The sequence below is a fragment of the Ambystoma mexicanum genome, chromosome 7p, assembly GCF_040938575.1.
Source record: "Ambystoma mexicanum isolate Mex_15411 chromosome 7p, UKY_AmexF1_1, whole genome shotgun sequence".
NCBI lineage: Eukaryota > Metazoa > Chordata > Amphibia > Caudata > Ambystomatidae > Ambystoma > Ambystoma mexicanum.
In genome coordinates, this window is record NC_090939.1 from 229,847,308 (window position 1) to 229,866,844 (window position 19,537).

The window sequence follows — 19,537 nt, forward strand, 5'->3', positions numbered from 1 at the left end:
CCACAGAGTGCATTTGGGTCTCCTAGGAGACTAAGCACAGGGAGTTTCGGGCACCTCCCTCACTTCCTGCCCACCCCAGACACTCGGGTGCCAGAGACTGTCTTCACTCCTGAAGCACGCCAAAGGTTTGGTGCGCAGAGAAACTCTAGAAGGACCTTTCCAAAAAGAAATGACGAAAAAAGAAGACCGGACCCGTTTAAACAAAGGGGGCTCAGACGCCATCTTGAAAAACATGGCTCCCGCGATTTAACGCTACCGGAGCTACAAATGGTTTGTGGTCGGGAAAAATCATGGTAGTTTGTTGTAAAACCACTGCCACCAGCCATTCTGAGAGGAAAGGGTAGCATTTCACTGCTACATGAGTATCTTGACATAGGCGATAATAAGTAACCCCTCCAGCACTCTATTGTAAAAAAGGGTGTGCTGGGTCTAGGAATTTAAAAAGACTAGTAAAGTCAATTTCACTTTACTTTCTCTGGGAAACGGTAGTTCATCCCAGAGAAGGTATTTAAACCTTGGGAAAGCATGAAAGGCTTCCCTGTGCCACTGCACTGAGGGTGCTGTGTGACACAAATAAAAAGATGATGCCTATGGAGTCGTCTAAAACTCCATAATCAAAGAAAACACAAGAGTAAAACACATATCGAAATACATGAGAGAGTGGGAAAAAGGCTCACACTCTCCAGGTAAAAAAAAAATCAACTCCTCAAAATCCAGCAAAGTTGCTGGGGGTCTGCAAGGTGAAGAGAATTTGAGAATTCTCCCCAACACTATTTGCTGGTAAAAAGATTGCCAGACCTCGTCTTTATATTCAGGCCGCTGAGATTTCATACACTGTTCACTATAAATATCTAGGTGTTAAATTTGATTCTTGTGGAGACTATAGCACCTGCATTCAGATGCGTATGAGGAAGGTGGCGCAACTGACCGCATTAATATGCCAATTTTCCAAAAGAAGTAGGTATACACTGTGGGGTGCCAAAAACCTCTATATGAAATGTCTGGGTCCTACAATGACACACCGGCTTAAATCTTTGATTGCAATAGATTTTAAATGGTTACAAGTTGAGGGAAGGTTTTGGAGGAAGTTATTGGGGCTTCCCACTTTTCTGCTTATGGCAATAATTAGGCTGGATCTGGGTATTATGTCACTGAAATCTTTGGTGTTAAAAATAAAGAGCACAACTTTATGCTAAGATGCTAAATGCGCTCTCTAACCCGCTTTTGATTAGCATAGGCAAAGAGGAACTTAGACAACAGGAGAAATCCCTCTTCAGCAAGAGCATGAATACCTTTTTGTGATATAGGTTGGACCCCCAGTCGGGGGGCTAATTACACCAGCATGAGGTTTTCCCTGAGGAAACATACTGATCTCTCGGACTGGAATGAAAACATATTACATTTGGGCCGATTGAAAGAACAAGTTACTTTCTTACCTGGTAACGTTCTTTCGATGGGATGGTCCGACGACGTATTCCATATCTATGACATGTAATCACCACAGCTGTGCTGCTTCGGAAACTTTTTTCGGCGTCTGCGTCCTGCGTCGATGACGTCGATGCGCCGTCGTCGAGGACCTCCTCCGACGTCATCCGATGTGATAAGTAGGACGCACGACGCCCGTAGCCTCAGTTGTAGTTTTTTCCCCTAGAACGTGTGACACTAGCCAACTGCCAGTCAGACACAAAGCCTTGCGGAACGTAAGCTGCAATCGCAAAGAAATTCTGCAGCGGGGGAAGGCAGGGCGGGAGCGGTATGGAATACGTCGTCGGACCATCCCATCGAAAGAACGTTACCAGGAGAGAAAGTAACTTGTTCTTCGAGGGGATTGGGTCCTCCGACGTATTCCATATCTATGACAGACTCCCAAAGCAGTACCAGAGCAAGGAGGAGGGAAAGAATTTAGAATCAAAATTTAGAATAGCCAATCAAATAGCAGAGCAAAGGACCGCCTTGCCAAAGGCCAGATCCTGTGCTCGGATGGAATCGAGGGAATAGTGACGTACAAATGTATGTACTGAAGCCCAGGTGGCTGCATCACAGATGTTGCGAATAGGAACACCCCTCTGCAGGGCAGTAGATGCAGCCATACCCCTGGTAGAATGGGCCCGCAAGCCAGCCGGTGGGTCCTTACCCGCCAAGCGGTAGCACTCCGAGATGGTCAAAACAATCCAGCGAGACAAAGTCTGTTTCGTCACAGCTTGCCCTAAACGCTTTCCAGCGTAACCAATAAAGAGTTGATCGTCCACTCTGACCCGGGACATGCGTGAAACATAAAAGCTTAAAGCTCTCCTAGGATCAAGCCTATGGAGCCTCTCCCCTTCCTTACCAGGATGCGGAGGAGGATAGAATGCCGGAAGAACAACCTTCTGGGCCAAATGAAATTCCGTCACTACCTTCGGAAGAAAAAAAGGACGAACTCTAAGGACAACCCTGTCCTAGTGAAATACAGTGAAGGGTGGCTTAACTGAAAGTGCCTGTAACTCACTCACTCTGCGAGCGGATGTAACCGCAACTAAAAACACAGTTTTCAGAGTTAACAGCCTCAAAGGGCAAGAATGTAAAGGCTCAAACTGAGCCCCCATAAGAAACTTAAGAACAAGGTTTAAATCCCAACCGGGCACCAGGAAAGGTGACGGAGGGAACACATTAGTGAGCCCTTTCAGAAACTGTGAAATTAAAGGGATTTTAAAGTAAGAACACTCTTCTGACGAGCGCTTAAAGATGGACAGCGCCGCCAGGTAACCTTTAAATGGTACCCACTTGCAAGCCCCTGTGGGCCAAAGAAAGTAAAAAGGACAGAACCATGGGGATGTCACATGCAAAAGGATCCACATTCTGAACTCGGCACCAGTCGCAGAACTTACGCCAACGGCAACGGTACAGAGACTTTGTTGCTGGCCTTCGGGCCGAAAGCAACACCTCCATCACGTCTTCAGGGAGGTACCAATCCTTATACCTCAACCTTTCAGAAGCCAAGCGTGAAGGTTGAGGGATCTGACCTCTGGATGGAGAACCTGACCCCCCTCCCGTGAGAGCAGATCGTCTCGGTAGGGAAGACGACGCGGAGGGCAGATGGACAAGTCGAGAAGGTCCGGGTACCACGTCCTCCGAGCCCAGGCCGGAGCAATGAGGATCATCCGGGAACCGAACTTCCGTAACCTCCGCAGCACTTGCGGGACGACGGGGACTGGAGGAAACGCGTACAGCAGCGGGAACGACCACTCCACCACGAACGCGTCTCCTAAGGCTCCTTTTGGAGGAAATTCCCGCGAGCAAAACCTTTCGCACTTCCGGTTGACACTGGAGGCGAAGAGATCCACTTGAGGGGTCCCCCAAAGGGCGAAGATCTCCAGGAGAATCTCCGGAGCCAACTCCCACTCGTGAGAGATGGTGCTCTGCCTGCTCAGAGCGTCCGCTGTCATGTTTTCGTCTCCGGCCAGATGAACTGCCGAGATCGAAACTTCCTGCTGGATGGCCCAGAACTCGAGCTGCATCGCCTCCCTGCACAGAGGAAGTGACCCTGCCCCCCCCTTTTTGTTGAGGTAGTGCATGGCCACTGTGTTGTCCGTCAGGATCATGACACTCTTTCCTCGCACAGTCGGCAGAAAAGCCTTCAGGGCTAGCCTGACGGCCCTCAGCTCCGACAGATTGATATGGAGTCTGGACTCTGACGGAGCCCAACGACCGCTGACTGTCAGCCCGTTGGCATGATCTCCCCAACCCGTGAGGGATGCATCCGTCACGATCGTCACCTCCGGCCAGGGAAGCCAAAATGGAGCCCCCTTCATCAAGTTACCTTCGACGGCCCACCACAGAAGGTCCCGGGCGACCGAGGGCGGCACCTGAACCGGGTCCGACATCCTGCCGGAGGACTGCGACCATTGCGTCTTGAGCGCCCACTGCAAAGATCTCATCCGCAGGCGAGCCTCTGGCACCAGAAGAATGCAGGATGCCATGAGGCCGAGCAACCTCAAGAACTCGAACGCTGGGAGCGTCTGGGCATGCTGAAACTTGTGCACCATCTGCTGAATGTGAAGAGCCCTCACCTGGGGAGGAAAACACTGCCCCAGGGAAGTGTCGAGCACTGCTCCGATGTACTGGAGCCGCTGTGTTGGCGTCATGTGGGACTTTAAATTGAGGGAGAAGCCCAGCCTGTGAAGGGAGTGGCAGGTGACGGACAGATGATCCAGGACTTGCTCGGGAGAGCTCCCCCTGATCAACCAATCGTCCAGGTAGGGGTAGACGTGAATCCCCCCTTGCCTGAGATGCGCTGCCACCACCACCATGAGCTTGGTGAAAACCCTCGAGGCGGAGGTCAATCCGAACGGCAGGACCCGAAACTGAAAGTGCGAGTCGCCAACCGCGAACCTCAGGTACTTCTTGTGCTTGGGATGGATCGGCACATGGAAGTAAGAATCCTTGAGGTCGAGTGACACCAACCAGTCCTGAAGCTGAAGGGCCTGGAGGACTTGAGAGAGAGTAACCATCTTAAACTTGTCCTTCCTGAGGAGTTTGTTCAAACCGCGCAAGTCCATGATGGGTCTCAATCCCCAGTCTTTCTTCGAAATCAAAAAATAAGGGGAATACCATCCTTTGTTCCTCTCCGCTACAGGCACCAGTTCTATGGCGCCTTTCTCCAGCAGGGCTTGAATTTCCTGCGCAAGGAGCGGATCCGGACTCTGCAAAGAGAGGTTCCCCGGTGGATTGTCGCGAGGCCTATGCCAAAAGGGAAGACAGTAGCCGTGGGTTATGATCTCCAGAACCCACACATCTGAAGTAATGGCTTGCCACTCTACAAGATGCTGCGCCAGCCTTCCCCCAACCGGCGAACCATGGGACATGGCCTCATGACTGGGTGGGAGCGGCAGCGGCGTTACCTGAGGGCAAAGAGGCAACTGCCCGAGCGGCCTTGGCACCACGGGTACCCTGTCGTCCACCTCTGGTACCCCTGCATTGGCCTCTTGACTGCCAGCTCCTCTCGCTTTACTGAAGGACGAGTAATAGCGAAAGGAACCACCCCTCCACTGCTGTCCCCTAAGACGAAAAGGCAGAGGTTGGCGAACTGCAGCGCCCAACGACTTCGCTGCAGCCTTCGAGGTCTGCAACCTCTCAAGGCTCTCGTCAGCCTTGCTGCCAAAAAGGTGTTCACCGTCAAAGGGCATGTTGAGGAGCCGAGACTGCACATCAGGAGCAAACCCCGACTTCCGCAACCAGGCAAACCTGCGTATCACGGTGCTCGCCGCCATGGACCTACTGACGCATTCAGCTAAGTCCAAACCCGACTGAACGGACTCACACATGGCATCCTTACCATCCTGGACCATAGCAAGGAAACCATCCCGTTCGTCCCCTTCGGGAATATGTTCAGCCGCTAACGCAACACAGTTCCACAGAGTGTGTGTGAAACGAGACAAAGGCACAAATGGAGTTGGCCGCCTGAAGCGCCATACCACCAGAAGAAAACACTTTCTTCGCTCAGCCATCAAAACGTTTGTCGTCCCTATCAGGAGGGATGGTAGGGTACGACGCCTGCTTTGCCGGGGCCGTGGCCGCCTGCACCACCAAACTCTCCGGAGTGGGGTGCCTGGTCAAGTAGCAGGGGTCGCTACTGGCTGGACGGTATTTTTGCGACAAGGATCTGCCCACCGCCGGGAGACTCTCCGGAGCAGTCCAAGCCGCCGCCGCCCTTCTCTGTAAAGCCATATGGAACGGCAGGACCGGATCAGTTGGGGGACCAACATCAAGGATATCCGTCAGATCATCCTGCACAAACTCCCCTGGGGGAGCAGACCATCCCAAGTACTCAGAAACCCTAGCCATAAGGCGCCGGTACGAGGAATCGGCATGAGAGCCAGGCTCAGGCCTACAAAACTCCACCTCCGGAGAGGTGTCCAGTCCACTGGCATCATGCAGTGACTGTCTCAAATCGTCAAACTGACTATGGCCCGAGACAATTTCATCTGGAACCCGACTAGGAACCAGGCCATCAGAATCCTCATCTGCCTCTGAAATATAGTCCAGGTGGCGAAAAGAAGGCACCCGAGAGTGCTTGCTCTTAACCAGAGCATTCCTAGGGGGTTCTCCCGTGCCACGGGGTACCTCCGACACGAAAGGCATCGATGGCGTCGAGCGAATCGGCGCCGGCGTCGAGAGAACCGGCATTGGCGTCGAGGAAATCGGCGTCGACGTCAGATGCAGCGCCTCTAGCATCGGCGGCGTCGACACAGCCCTCGAGGCCGGATCCCCGAGCGTGTCCCTCGACGACCTGAGCGTCGACGGCTTTGACGACTTCCTCGGAGCCGGAGCCTCGAGAAAGCCAGTCGACGCCCTCTACGCCTCAGACGTCGATGTCTTCCTCGAAGACCTCACAGGTGCACACGGTCTCGAACGCGTCGAGGACCGGGAACATCGAGAACAAGTCTCCTTGTCCGAACGGGACCTCTCCCGTGACTCATGCCGACCACTCTTGCGAGCGGTGTCTCTCGACCTCTCACGACCGACCCCACTCGGGGGCGTGGACGGCTTAGTACCCTGCGACTCAAGAATCGCCAGCCTTTTCTTCCCAAAGGAAGCCCATTCCTCTGGCGTCGCACGGCTGGTGGGGTAAGCGACGTGCCGGGCAGAGTCCTCCGAAGAGGACCTGGAAGACGACCGGTGTCGGCGCTTCCGAGAATGCCTCGAAGAGGCTGAGGAGTGGCGAGACCGACTCCTAGAAGGAGACCCACGAGACTTCCGACGATGACGTGGAGAGTCACCCCTCGAATCATCCGTCGAAAGCCCCGCAGACTTCGACTTCCTGGGCTTGGACACCCGACCTACCGACAACTTCTTCTTACGTTCGCGTAAGCCTTTGGACGTGAGCGACTGGCAGTCGATACAGTCATCCGTGTCATGGGCCTCCCCGAGGCACCAGAGGCAGGCGTCGTGCGAGTCCGTCACCGACATCTTGGACCCACACTCCCCGCACTTCTTGAAACCCGGACGCGGGGTCGAAGACGAAGTAGAAGACATCTTCACACGAAGGATTTTCACAAAACGAACAGGTTTGAAGAACCGAGAAGAACAGAACTCTAAGAGTCGAGGCGTGAACCGAGAATCACGAAGCAACACATTCGCGGAAAAAACGGAACTGAGGCTACGGGCGTCGTGCGTCCTACTTATCACATCGGATGACGTCGGACGACGTCCTCGACGACGGCGCATCGACGCAGGACGCAGACGCCGAAAAAAGTTTCCGAAGCAGCACAGCTGTGGTGATTACATGTCATAGATATGGAATACGTCGGAGGACCCAATCCCCTCGAAAGCTACACATTTGTACCAGATGTTCTGTATACGATCAAGAAAGCCCAACTCTATTTGAACGTATGCCCATCTCCCAGTCTCAGAAGATTTATTCTCGTGTTGCGAATTAATCATCTGCCAGTCCTGGCCGTAACTGGTGTGGCACGCTCAGTTGTGGAACAGGAACGCTTCTGCCGTATTTGCCTCAAAAGACTAGATTGAGACGGCGAAGCATGTCCTGACCGAATACCCTTGCATGGGGAAAATCTATATATTTCATCTAGGTAGATTTGTACACAAGCTTGAAACAATTAAAGACCACTCATTTTGGAAACAATGTATTAATACTAACAATCGAGTCCTTCTTATGTCCCTTTACAGGATACAGAAGGCAGTAAAAAAAAGTGCATGATTTCAATGGCATAAAAGTTCTACCATGTGAATTTGTGGGTTATGATAAACCTATAATCAGGCTTCTTTGATTGTACCAGATAATTATTGTAATTACCCTGCTGTTGGACCTGTTGGGAACATCACAACACAAAGTACCCGGCTCAAGGATAATAGGGACCAGCCTTATAGCTATAGGTCCAACTATATTCTGTTGTCTATACCTTTCTTGACATCCTTTGTTTAGCATCAGGTCGCTATAGGTTTCTCGGTTTATGGAAATATACATATGTCTACTATTGATTTTTGCAGTACGAGTTTGTTGTTAAATGCTTGGAGACTATGGTCATAAGCACCCTTGTTTAAATTATTGTATTTTTGGTTTGTGTATTTCAGTATGAACTCTGAATTAAATTGAGTATTTATTATTTTAAGTATATTTTTAGAAATATATTTTGTTTTATGTGTAAAGTGTTTTTCAAAGCTACATCACATTAAATAAAATAAATAAGCATTGTGCATTTAAAAATCAAATTGCACAAGTTAAAGTGTACACTAAACTCTATATTCACCTGCAAGTTCTAAGCAATTGGCAATTTCCTCAGTGTGCAAGTCTGCTTCTAAAACTGCTCACTTTACATCTCATCCTTCATTAGGATCCCAAAACAGAGAAGGAAGTTATTTACCTTGACTAGTTTCACATCACAGTCATCGGACACATACTACTAACCAAACTACCCATCATGCTGTTGCCAACCCAAAAATCTAAGACATTTGGCTAGTTTCCCCCACTGCAGTCCAAACAGAAATTAGGAGACAGAGCTCTTAAAGACAGCTCAATCAAGAATTGCATGCAAACACAAACTTTAAAGTAAAAGAAAAAAAGGACTACAATTCTTGTAATTTTGTATTTTTGTTTAAGCATTTTTAATTTAATTGTAACATCTGCTCCAAGTGCACTATTTTTTTTACAAAATCTATATGGCCACAAGTCTTAAGTAAAAGTAAGGTTTTTGCATATTGTGCCTATCTTTAATGTTCTAAATGACCACTACGTTATCTTGAGTACAAGAAATTAAATTATAAATAAAAATATTAAACGTACCTCTTTAGATTCCAAATAATAATCCTGGTTCCCTTTTTCCCAATGATTGCATCCAGTTCTGCCAAGAGTTCTCGTTCCGTTGTAAACATGGAATGCTTTAAGATTGCATTCAGGTTAGCTTGTGACCCTGCATTTTTGTTGAGCTGCCGTGGATGTGAAGTTAAGGATTCTGAATTGAGCAGATGCAGACACTAAAAACGTAGAAACAAGCAGTATTTGCTGACACACTGTACTCCCTGGTTGATGATTAGGAGTAATTTGGTGAAGTGATTGGGAGGTTATGAAAGACACAATGTGCATTTTCCAAAATTCTTACATAAATAATTCTCTGGTTCAGAAACAGTCTTCCAAATAAGGAGTTCCTCAAGGGTGTTCACATCTTAGGCAATGTACCAACAATGGGATCATAAGTGAATTAAAACAGGTAACCTTCGTGTTAGGAAAAATGTCTCTTTACTGCACCTTTCCTTCAATTATTATGGAGTCCCAAACTATTTGCTTTTATTTTTTATCCGGACCTTTTTACAGTGCAGTGAAGCCTTAAGCTTCGCTACACTGTCTTTTGCGCATCTGTTATGGGGAAACTGACATGTCCTTCAGGCTGTAAGTACTGGGAAACAGTGTTTCCCTTAGGCTTGCGACTGTGTTACTACTTTCAGTTACTTGTTATCACTTGTGGTAACTTTTTATCATTGAACAATGCATCTTTACCATGCAGTACAATGGGGTGCACTTTTGTTTTGCCCTAGACTAGCACTCAAAGGATTTTTGGTTACTCTAGGTGTGCTAAATGGACAAGCTGGTGCCAGCAGTGACTTTTTACCATTTTTTGGTACTTTCATTTTAGCCTTACCGCGTTTGGCTACTAACTGTGGATAGTGTCCAAACATGCCGTGCCACATGGTTTTTCACTATTACTTTGGCCATCTTGTTCTATAGCCTTCTTCGTGGCCTGTGAGTCCAGGAAAATCCTTAGATGGACCTCCAGTGCCCTGTAAAGCAGAAGCATTTGGCGGGCTACTGGACTGGTATCCTGTGTGTGTGTTCTAACTAATGGAAGTGTTCCCAACCTCCTGAATGCTTGCGCCAGCGCAAGGTATGGTAAAACCAAAGTATATTAAAAGTTTAATGAAAGTATTAAAGGGAGTTTAGGGGCAGGTAAGAACCTCTGTAACTTACCCCCATACTCCGATTCTTCCCAGGACTCGGCAAGTCAATGGAAGAAGGTCTGAGGTTGCTTTTCCTGCTGTCCGGGAAGTGGGGGAAGAGTTTTCCACCCCCTGTCCATTGTCTGCTAGAGTGCCTGAATAGGTGCAGCTCCCACAGGGGGTCTGGCTGTCCCGATTGTACAGCCAAATACCCCTTTCGGTAAAATTCTCAGAGAGATTGCAGAGGAGTTTGTGCTGGAAGTGTATACAAGGTGAGGCTTCTGGAGTGAAAAGAGTCGGCCACTGGAAGTGGAAGTAACCGAAGAAGACAACCAGAGACACCTGCAGACCCTTTGCAACACCGTGAAGCGACTACGGCTGTCCTGACCCCGTTTTCTGTGCGACAGAGGAGCTCCGAAGAGGACCCCTTCCCTTTGGCTGGTGAGAACAACCACTCAGTCCTAAGACTGACTTTGAAACAAGCCAGCTCCAGAGTTCATCAGAGTTTCCAGAACTGCGGAACCCCAATACCAGGAGACTGGCTACCCATTTTGAGTGCATCGTCATGGAATGGCCGAATCATCCTAATCTTTGCTGAACCCGTATGGACACTCCAGAGATCCGACCCAACTCACCCAGACCCGCTCACCAGAGTATGGGACTGCAGGAAGCGAAGAAGATTGACCGGGCGATCCGTGTCTGTTAGGCAAGATTGTATACAGTACCCTTTGGGTGCACTACAATAACCTTGACCTCCTGGCAATAGGGACCCAACCTTTGGTATAAGTCTGAACTACACAGGTTGGTAGGGTGGCTGAGCAGCCATGCTCATATCAAGAGGTGTCAATGTGATCCGTAATGTTGTGACAGAGTTTCACAGTAGCAGTTATTCAAATAAACACACAAAAGGTTTCTTGATAAAATAATTATTAATTTATTTCACAGTCAGTTGTATAAGCCTTCTTCAGAAGGGAGCAATATATGTAACAATTAAAATACACTTCAAAACACACTTAGTTTCTCTAAAACAGATGACACCCATTGGGGATGGCACACAGACACTTCCTACACGCTCAGGTGACAAATAGCTAGGACACTGTGGACATTGATTTATCACTGGTACATTACTGAGTTTCGTGTAAAAGATAGAATAGAGGAATAGAACAATAGTTACAAATAATTCACTAACAGGTAAGTACTTTTAAAACCTTCCAATGCAGAGTAAATTAACCCTTTCCTTGGGGAAAGGCCAAAGCACAAAGTCAGAGATAAAGAGGAGTCTCTCAGGGAGCCAGGACAGCCAATGTTAATTGCACAATGTCAAGGGGAGCGGAAGATCTTTTTCAGGTAGTTAAAAAGTCTTGCAAAGTTTTTAGAAATGTTTGTTGAAACTAGAACACTTGAAGGGCCACAGGCTGGGAGGCTTGTGAGGGGCAAAGCTTTTGCAACTCTGCAAGGTAACCAAGACAGGTCTCAACGGAGAGCAAGTAAGGCTACACAACAAGAGATAAGTTCTTAGACTTTACAGTACCTCTAGCTAGACGAAATGGTTCCAGCTGGCTTCTGTTCCTGTACAGCTCTGCAGATCCAGTTGTTCCTGAGCCTCAGTCATGGGGACAAGAGGGAGGACGGCTGAGACTCCGGTTATGCAATGGGAAAGTCGGTGGCAGCAATGGGCAAATTTCAATTCAGTGGTTCTTCAGTGTTTCAGCTCCTCAGGTCTGACAGCAAATAGCAACACAGCGGTTCTCGGATAACACTTCGGACTTTCCTTGCTTCTGGGGTCCAGCACTCTGTTGAAGTGGCTCAAGCTTGGTTAGTCCTGCATCAGGGAAGTCCAGAGGATCTTCCTAGTGCTTGGGTCCGAGCCAGCTCCGAGAGGATGTCCAGACGAGCTTACTTTGGTGTTGATTGGTCCCACCAACTCAAAAGGGAGAAGTCGTCCTTGCAGGGCTTCTCTACTCGAGGCGCATTTGGAGCTTCAGCACAGCAGCAGGGCTTCACCGGGCAAACCAACGGTCCGGGAGTTGCAGCAGGCGTCTCTTCCAAGTTCTTCTTCGGATTCCTTCGTCCAGTGGTCGACTCTGTCTTCCAAGCCAAAAAGCCTCGCCTTTTATGCAGGTTTCTCCCATTCATTCCAGCATAGCTGTAAATCACACAGCAAGGTGGCTGTCCTTAACGGACAGCCAGCCAGCCAATCACCTTTGGGTCCAGTCCTGTAACCAAGGGGGATTAAGCACAGGGAGTTTCTGCCAACTCCCTCACTTCCTGCCCCTGCCAGACATACTTGAGCCAAAGGCGGGCTTCACTCGCAAATCCCAAAGATAAAACTGTTAGGCAAGAGTGTATGCAGTACCCTTTGGGTGCACTACAACAACCCTGACCTCCTGGCAATCTGTACTGCACAGGTTAGTAGCGTGTTGAGCAGCCAGGCTTATCTCAAGAGGGGTCAATGTGAGATGTAGGGGAGTTACACAGAGATTCACAGTGACAAGTATTCAAATAAACTCTTACACTCAAGGTTTCTTGAATAAACAATTATTAATTTATTTATCAGTTAGTTAGAATAAGACTTCTTCAGAAGGGAGCAATACAAAAGCAACACACAAATACACTCCAAAACTACACCCGGGAGTAGTTTCTTACCTGTAACTCCATTTCTCCAGAGTTGGTGTCTCATGGATTCACATGCTGTGAAACCTCAGTCACTTTAACTTAGCGTTTTCCTATGGAAAACTGAGACTTCAGTGTCCTATCAATGTACTTTTTGGGTGCTTTAGGTCCCACCAATAGGAAGAATGCTATAAATAGCCCCACCCCCGCGGCTTCCCTTCAGATTTTAACCTCCAAAGTAGAGCAAACCCGAACCCAGTTTGCCTGCAGGGGCGGTTGGCGGGCGCATGTGAATCCATGAACGATACCAACGCTGGAGAAATGGAGTTTACAGGTAAGAAACAACTCCCTTCTCCAGCATTGGATCCTTCATGGATTCACATTCTGTGAATAGTTTACATAGCAGTACAACCAATACGTGGCGGAGTGAAACAGGCAGACCAATAACGAACTAGCGATCCGTGGCAGAAACTACTTGAGGGCCCAGTACACCACTCAACTCGAGCACATTGATGTGGAACCGAGACTCCTCCCGAAACCACAGGCCACACACCTGCGAACTGTAGAGATGACCTCCACCCCCACATCCTGTCAGAGGCGTTTGCCACAATTGTAAACTGGAACTCCGGCTCCAGCAACGGCATGCGCCGCACCAGATTGGCCTTGCATGCCCACCAGAGTAGAGCGTCCAGCAGACATCTGTTGACCACCAACTTGTCCAACCAGAACCCGCGACTCTGCGCCCATCGGTCCACTAGGAACTCTTGCATTGGCCTCATTGAGAGACGACAATTTGTCAGAAGCGGAATACACGAAGCCATGGCCCCCAACAGCGACATGAAACTTCGGACCAACAACACTGTACCCTCCTTCCACTCGCCTGCTCTCAACTGCAACTTCTTGACACAGTCGCTGGAGGGCTTCACCAGATTGTGGCGGGTGAGAAACTCTGCCCCCAGAAACACCAATTCCTTGGACGGCGTCAAATCCCAGTTGTTGCAAAAGCTGCATGGTTGCCACGAGACTGTCTTGCGCCTTCCCCGGTGACGAACCCCTCACCAACCAATAGTCCAGGTAAGGGTATATATGATGACCTTCCTGTCAGAGGAACGCTGCCACTGGAGCTAAACACTTCGTGAACATCCTGGGAGACTACTTCAAGCCAAACAGAAGGATCCGAAACTGGTAGTGTTCGCCGCAGAAACATGCCGTGTGGTTGCTGCATGGGAATGTGAAAATAAGCATCCAGTAGATCCAACAACGCCACAAACTCGTCCGGCAGCACCGATCGGATGACCTCCTGAAGAGTGAGCATCTTGAACTACAGGCGTTGCAGATTTTTGTTCAACGCCCGAAGATCTAGAATGGGCTGCCACTTGCTGTTGGGCTTCTTCACCACAAAGTATCGGGAATAAACCCCTTGGGCCCGCTCTACCACCGGCACCGGTTCTATAGCCCCTTTCTCCAGCATGAGAACCACCTCCTGCCGCAGGATTTGAAAATGCGGCTGCATGACATACACCGGTGGGATAGGAACCGGGGGACACTTGAACTCCAACAAGTGGCCTAGACGCACCGTGTCCAACATCCAACGATCCAATGTTATTTTGCTCCATTCATCCACGTGCATCGCCACCCTGCCCCCTAGCAGAATGCCCATAAGGCAGGAATTTTTGCGGTTTAGCAGGCCTCCCTTTAGATGTGGAGGACTGCAAACTCCTTTTTCGCAGAGCCTGGAAGTGTTGATTTTTCTGCGCCTAATGGGCAGACCGTCGCTACCCTTGCGAGGAGTAACTGGATCGACTGTACCCACGGTCCCTGGAGGAACCAAACTGGGCATTGCCTGAAGCACCCCGGAATGGACGAAAGGAGTGAAAAAAGCACCCACTCTGCAAGGCTCCTAAGGACTTAGCTGTTTTCGTGTCCTCCTTTATACCTTTTAGGGCTTCATCAATCTTTTCACCAAACAAATGCTCCCCTTCACAGGGCATGTCTATGACTTTATATTGTACTTCCAGCCGAATGTCAGTGCATTTTAACCAGGCTTGGCATCGCAGCACCACCCCGATTGGTAATTTGTTTAAATCCTGACTCCGCCAGGTCCACGGCAATATTTATGCTGTGGTTGGAGGCCTCCTCACCCTCACGCACCAACAGCATGGCATCCTTGCCGTGCTGCTCCGGCAGATGTTCGAGAATTGGGGCCAGCCTATGCCACATCGCCGTCATATCAAGCCATGATCGCCAGGGAATTCGCTGCCTGGACTGTCGTCGCCCCAACCATCAAAACCTTCTTACCAAAGGCATCCTGCCTCCTGGCCTCACTGTCTAGGGGCGTCATGCACTTGTGTTGACTCCTAGCCTTCCTGCAGGCCGCCGATGACACCACAGACTATGGTGTGGGCTGTGACAACAAGCATTTTGGGGCAAACTCTGGAGCCTTCATCTTCTTTTCAAGACGACCTTTGACAGCCGTCTCCGAAAACAGATGGCGCATCGTGCGCAGGCCCTCCTGCCACACATGATCAAGAATAGGCACGGAGAAGACCGCCTTCCTCCTCTTGCCCATATGATCAAATAGGAAGCAGTCATTCCACTCGAGCCAGTCCAAACTCCACACACGCCTTCGACATCATGGCGTGGAATGCCCCAATATCATACGGTGGAGGGGGTTGAGCCGGACTCCGGGGAGGTTCCACCTCTATGTCCGTGTCCTATGCATCGTCCTTCGTAGGCGAAGATGAACCAGTCGACAACGTGTCCCGCGGAACACTTTCTGGCTCAGACTCTGGTAGCTTGCCTTCTTCTGGATGCGACTGGACAGCCCACCCCCACCGGCAATGGCAACCAGGAACTTCGACCACCGGTACTGCTGGAGTCACATTCGGGGGAGGCAACCTGGCATCCAGCTGCCCCAACGACGACTGAAGCGTGGACAGGACTTGTGAGGATAACAGACAGTGGGTTAACTAGCGGATAACTGGTCGGAGCAGCACCCAGTCCACTTGACGTTGACGGCCCCACACTTTGTAGACCCAAAGCTGACGGGCCCAGCACCTGTTCCTGGTCATATTCAACCTCCAATAAAACCAGAAAAGTTGCCGGATCCTGGTGCAGAATTTTGTCCAGAAGAAGAGAATCAAAGGCGGCGGGCAGACTGCAATGCCCCGCTCGTCGACAACAATCCTTCCGTGTCCATGTTAGGGAGAATTCTCATTTATAGCTGATTTCCCTCACCAGTGAGACCCCCAGCAGCTTTGCTGGACTTCTGGAGTTTATTTTTTTCCACTTGGTAAGAGAGCTTTTCCCCCCACTCTTACCTGTGTTTTTCTATATGTTTCTATCTGTTTTTGTGATTGTGGACTCTGAAGTACACCACTTCAGTAGCCCCCTTCTTTTTGTGCGTCACACAGCACCTTCAGTGCCGTGGCACAGGGTTGTCTTTGAGACTTCCCTCAACTCCATTTCTGAGGCGACCACCGTCCCCCAGAAAAGGGTAGTGTTACCATTGACTTTACTTAGTCAATCTACCACAGATCCAGTACACCCCATCTTCCATGGAGTACTGGAAAGGGTTAATTCGTATCCCTTTTTATCTATACCTCGTAGAGCACTGTTTCGCTCTTTTAACATTTAGACTTGGCTGGTTGCAGTGGTATCTACCCTAACTTTCCTACCGCGATTATATTAGATAAACGTGGTACTGTTCTTGGCTATTATATTAGCCTCGAACATAAACCCACTTGACCAAATCGTCTTTCTTTTGCCTCCGGTTGGGTTTATTTGACATTTCTTTTTGTTAAAGTCTTTCTTGTATTTTACTTTGCGCAGCAAACTAGGTTCGCCTTCTTTGTTCACTGTCTTTTGGCGGGCTTCTGCTCAGAAGCCCTCCTCAAGGCGCCTGGGTGTCTAGGTGGGCTGAATGTGAGGGAGGGGTGTAGTCACCCCCTGCACAGGGTATCCTAAGAAACCCAAGTCACACTTTGTCATGATTGGCCAGGGTAGTTGTCCGGGCTAGACAACCCCCCTGCGGGGGGGATTGACAGCCAGGCTGTGTGAATGGGGGTTTTTCGCATAAAAGGCAGGTCTCTTGGGATGGAAGTCAGAGAATCGCCACTGGAACTACAAGGAACCGAAGAGAAGCGGAGAGAACGACAGCTGCTGCAACTACCCCGTCCCAGTGAAGCCCTGCTGCAGTCCTGAGCTATCTGCCCTTCAACGACTTAGAGAAGATCCAGTCCGGAGTCTTCTTCCCTTGAGCTTGCTGGGGATAACCAGCTCATCTTCTACAGCCAGAGGATCCTCTTACTTGGTTGAAATTGCTGCACGCTGCTTTAGTGGTCCGGATAGCCAACTGAAGAGCCTCTCCTGTTTTTAAGGAGCACCCCTTTTATTCCTCGTCGCTGCTGTCTGCTTCATCCCTGTGTGGTGCAGACCCCCTTCAGACGTCCTCCTTCACAACGAAGCTGCAGGAATCGTGGGTCTGCGGGAAACCAATATGAACAACTGCCAGGGCACAAACTGCACCATTGGAACAAGGTACTGTGTTCAGCTTGAGGAAACTGGGTGAATCCCTTTTTCTTCATTTCCAAGGCTTGCCCTCGTCTTCCCTCCTTCTTATAACATTTGCTTCCGAACATTGACAATATCGAAGTACTTTTGGCTACGTTGAATCGTGAACTGTGTGATCTTCGGCAACAGGCCCCAGTGTCTTTCGACCCTGTCTCCGGCCCTTTGACTTTGGAACTCCTGTTTGAGTGTTTCTTGATTCTGCCTGCCTAACCAAAATATTGCCTGTGATTGTTGCCTCCAACTCCCTCTGAGTATCTCAGGTGCCAAGTGTGTTTTTGCCCCTTCAGCATTTCATGTCACGGATATGCGTTTATTTAGTAGACCGAACTGTCAAAAAGTGATCGCAATTGTATTCACGGTAACGTGTTTTGTTCATAACACCGGTTCATTCAAACACAGGGTACTTACCTTGAGACTTATGTACAAAGTGAATTGGTTAGTTGTAGTATATTTAACGTGTGGTTTTTATTGAAGTTTAATAGAAGTGTTGTGTTTATAATGAATGGTTTAAAAATCAATGTACTTATATTTCTCTACCTGAAACCTTGAATCAGGTTTGCTTGAGTCACAGTAATTGTGGTCCCTTTGTGTAATCTCTGCTACTGCTCATATAGTCTTGAGCTAAGCCTGGCTGCTCCACCACTGCTACCACTGACATAGTAGCACAGGCTTGTACCAAAGGTAAAACTTGTATTGCCACCTGTAGTCTTAATTGTGTGTAGTGGTCCCTAAGGGCACTGCACAGGATTCTGCCTAACAGTCCACTCGCATGGACGAGAACAGCATTGGTCCACTATCAATAACTGCCGTGGCCGGAGCCGACGACGGTATCGTAGACTGCAGCCCAACCATCTAAGACGGAGCCACCTTCAACAAGGCTGTTGTCGGAACCACTTCCTTTGACGACTTCACCAGAGACCCGGTGTTCTTGGACGAACTGGACCGATGTTTGGAAGACCCCCGGCTGGACGACAACCTGTGATGGGCGCCGGACGATGAGCGCTTCAATGACTATTCCTTCGGCTTAGCCAAGACCTTCTCCTGTGCCGTAGACTTCTCAGGCCTACCACCAGACCCCCGGGAATGGTCCGACCGACCATGCTTGGATGAAGAGGCACTCACACTCTTCGAATGTGGCTTGCTCAAGAAAGACTTACTGCTCTTTCCCAACCACCGACTCTGGCAAAGCAGGACGATGTTCCTTCGCTGGAGGCTCGGCTGACGCCACACGGCAATGTTCACGGACTTCACCGCTCGCACCGAAGACAAGACGCCGGACCGACCCCACCTCTTAACCCGGGTACGTGCCCTCATTGAGCCAACAGATAAGCCGCAGATTGCGGTCCTTCAGAGCCTTTTGCGAGAACCCCTGACAAATCTCGCAGGTGTCTGCCGAGTGATGGGGATAAAGGCAGTAGAGGCAATCCATTAGGCCGTCGCCCTCGTACACCTTCTTCAAGCCACATGTAGAACAAGGCCGAAAAAGAGACTTCTTCTGAGTCGATGCCATCGTTGCTCACGGACCAAAACGCATGTGCAAAAACACGAAGAACATGAGGTGATTCCAAAAGTGTGGAGACGGTTGAAATCTGAAGGCAAGCCGCGGGGTGGGGCTATTTATACCATATGTCCTATTGGTGGGGCCTAAAGCACCCAAAAAGGACGTTGATAGGACACTGAAGTGTCGAATGTTTCCACAGGAAAACGCTAAGTTAAAGTGACTGAGGTTTCCCAGCCTGACGGGGAATATTCACAGCATGTGAATCCATGAAAGATCCAATGCTGGAGAATCTTAGTTCTAAATCAGTAAAGACCCTTTTGGGATGGCCCAAAGTCACAACCTGCACCATCAGGTGACTTCAATAGCTAGGGTACTGGGGACATTAATATCTTACAGTAGCATTTAGAACATTCCTTAGGAATTGGTCAAAGGAAAAGGTTATTAGAACAAACAAGAGATTACAAATATTCTTAAGCAGGCAATGACATTCGGATTTCCTAAGCAGAGTCATTCAGTGTAATAGGTTAAGTCAAAGTCAATGGGCAAAGGTTTATATGAGCTGAAGCACTTCTGGTAGGTAAGTAAGAAAAGGTCTTAGCACAATGTTTGAGAAGTCTTTGAAGAAAAGAAGTATCAATGTAGGGCCACAAGCTGTTTAGGCCTGTGAGTAGTAGAAGATGCAGCAACTCTACAACAAGAGGCAAGTTCTCTCAGACTTTACAGTACCTTTGGGTTGAAGAAAAAGTGCAGCAGATGACTCCGGTCCCTGCGAAGCTCTGCAGCTCTCTCTGTTCCTGGGCCTCAGCCGTGGGGACAAGAGGGAGGACTTCAGGGGACTCCTGCACTGCAATGGGACGGTCACCTGTCGCAACCAGCAATCTTCAAACAAGTGGCACTTCGGTGTTTCAGCTCCTTGCGACT

The 19,537-nt window shown here is 49.3% G+C and overlaps 1 protein-coding gene across 3 annotated transcripts in view; it reads right to left on the reverse strand.

Annotated features, from left to right (window-relative positions):
• MORC3 (MORC family CW-type zinc finger 3) overlaps positions 1–19,537 on the reverse strand; it is a 918,269-nt gene that overhangs the window by 598,543 nt on the left and 300,189 nt on the right. For all 3 annotated transcript variants that reach the window (XM_069636114.1, XM_069636116.1, XM_069636115.1), the window contains one exon: positions 8,783–8,930. In XM_069636114.1, the coding sequence (XP_069492215.1) occupies positions 8,783–8,930 (148 nt within the window). The remainder of the gene's footprint in view (positions 1–8,782; positions 8,931–19,537) is intronic.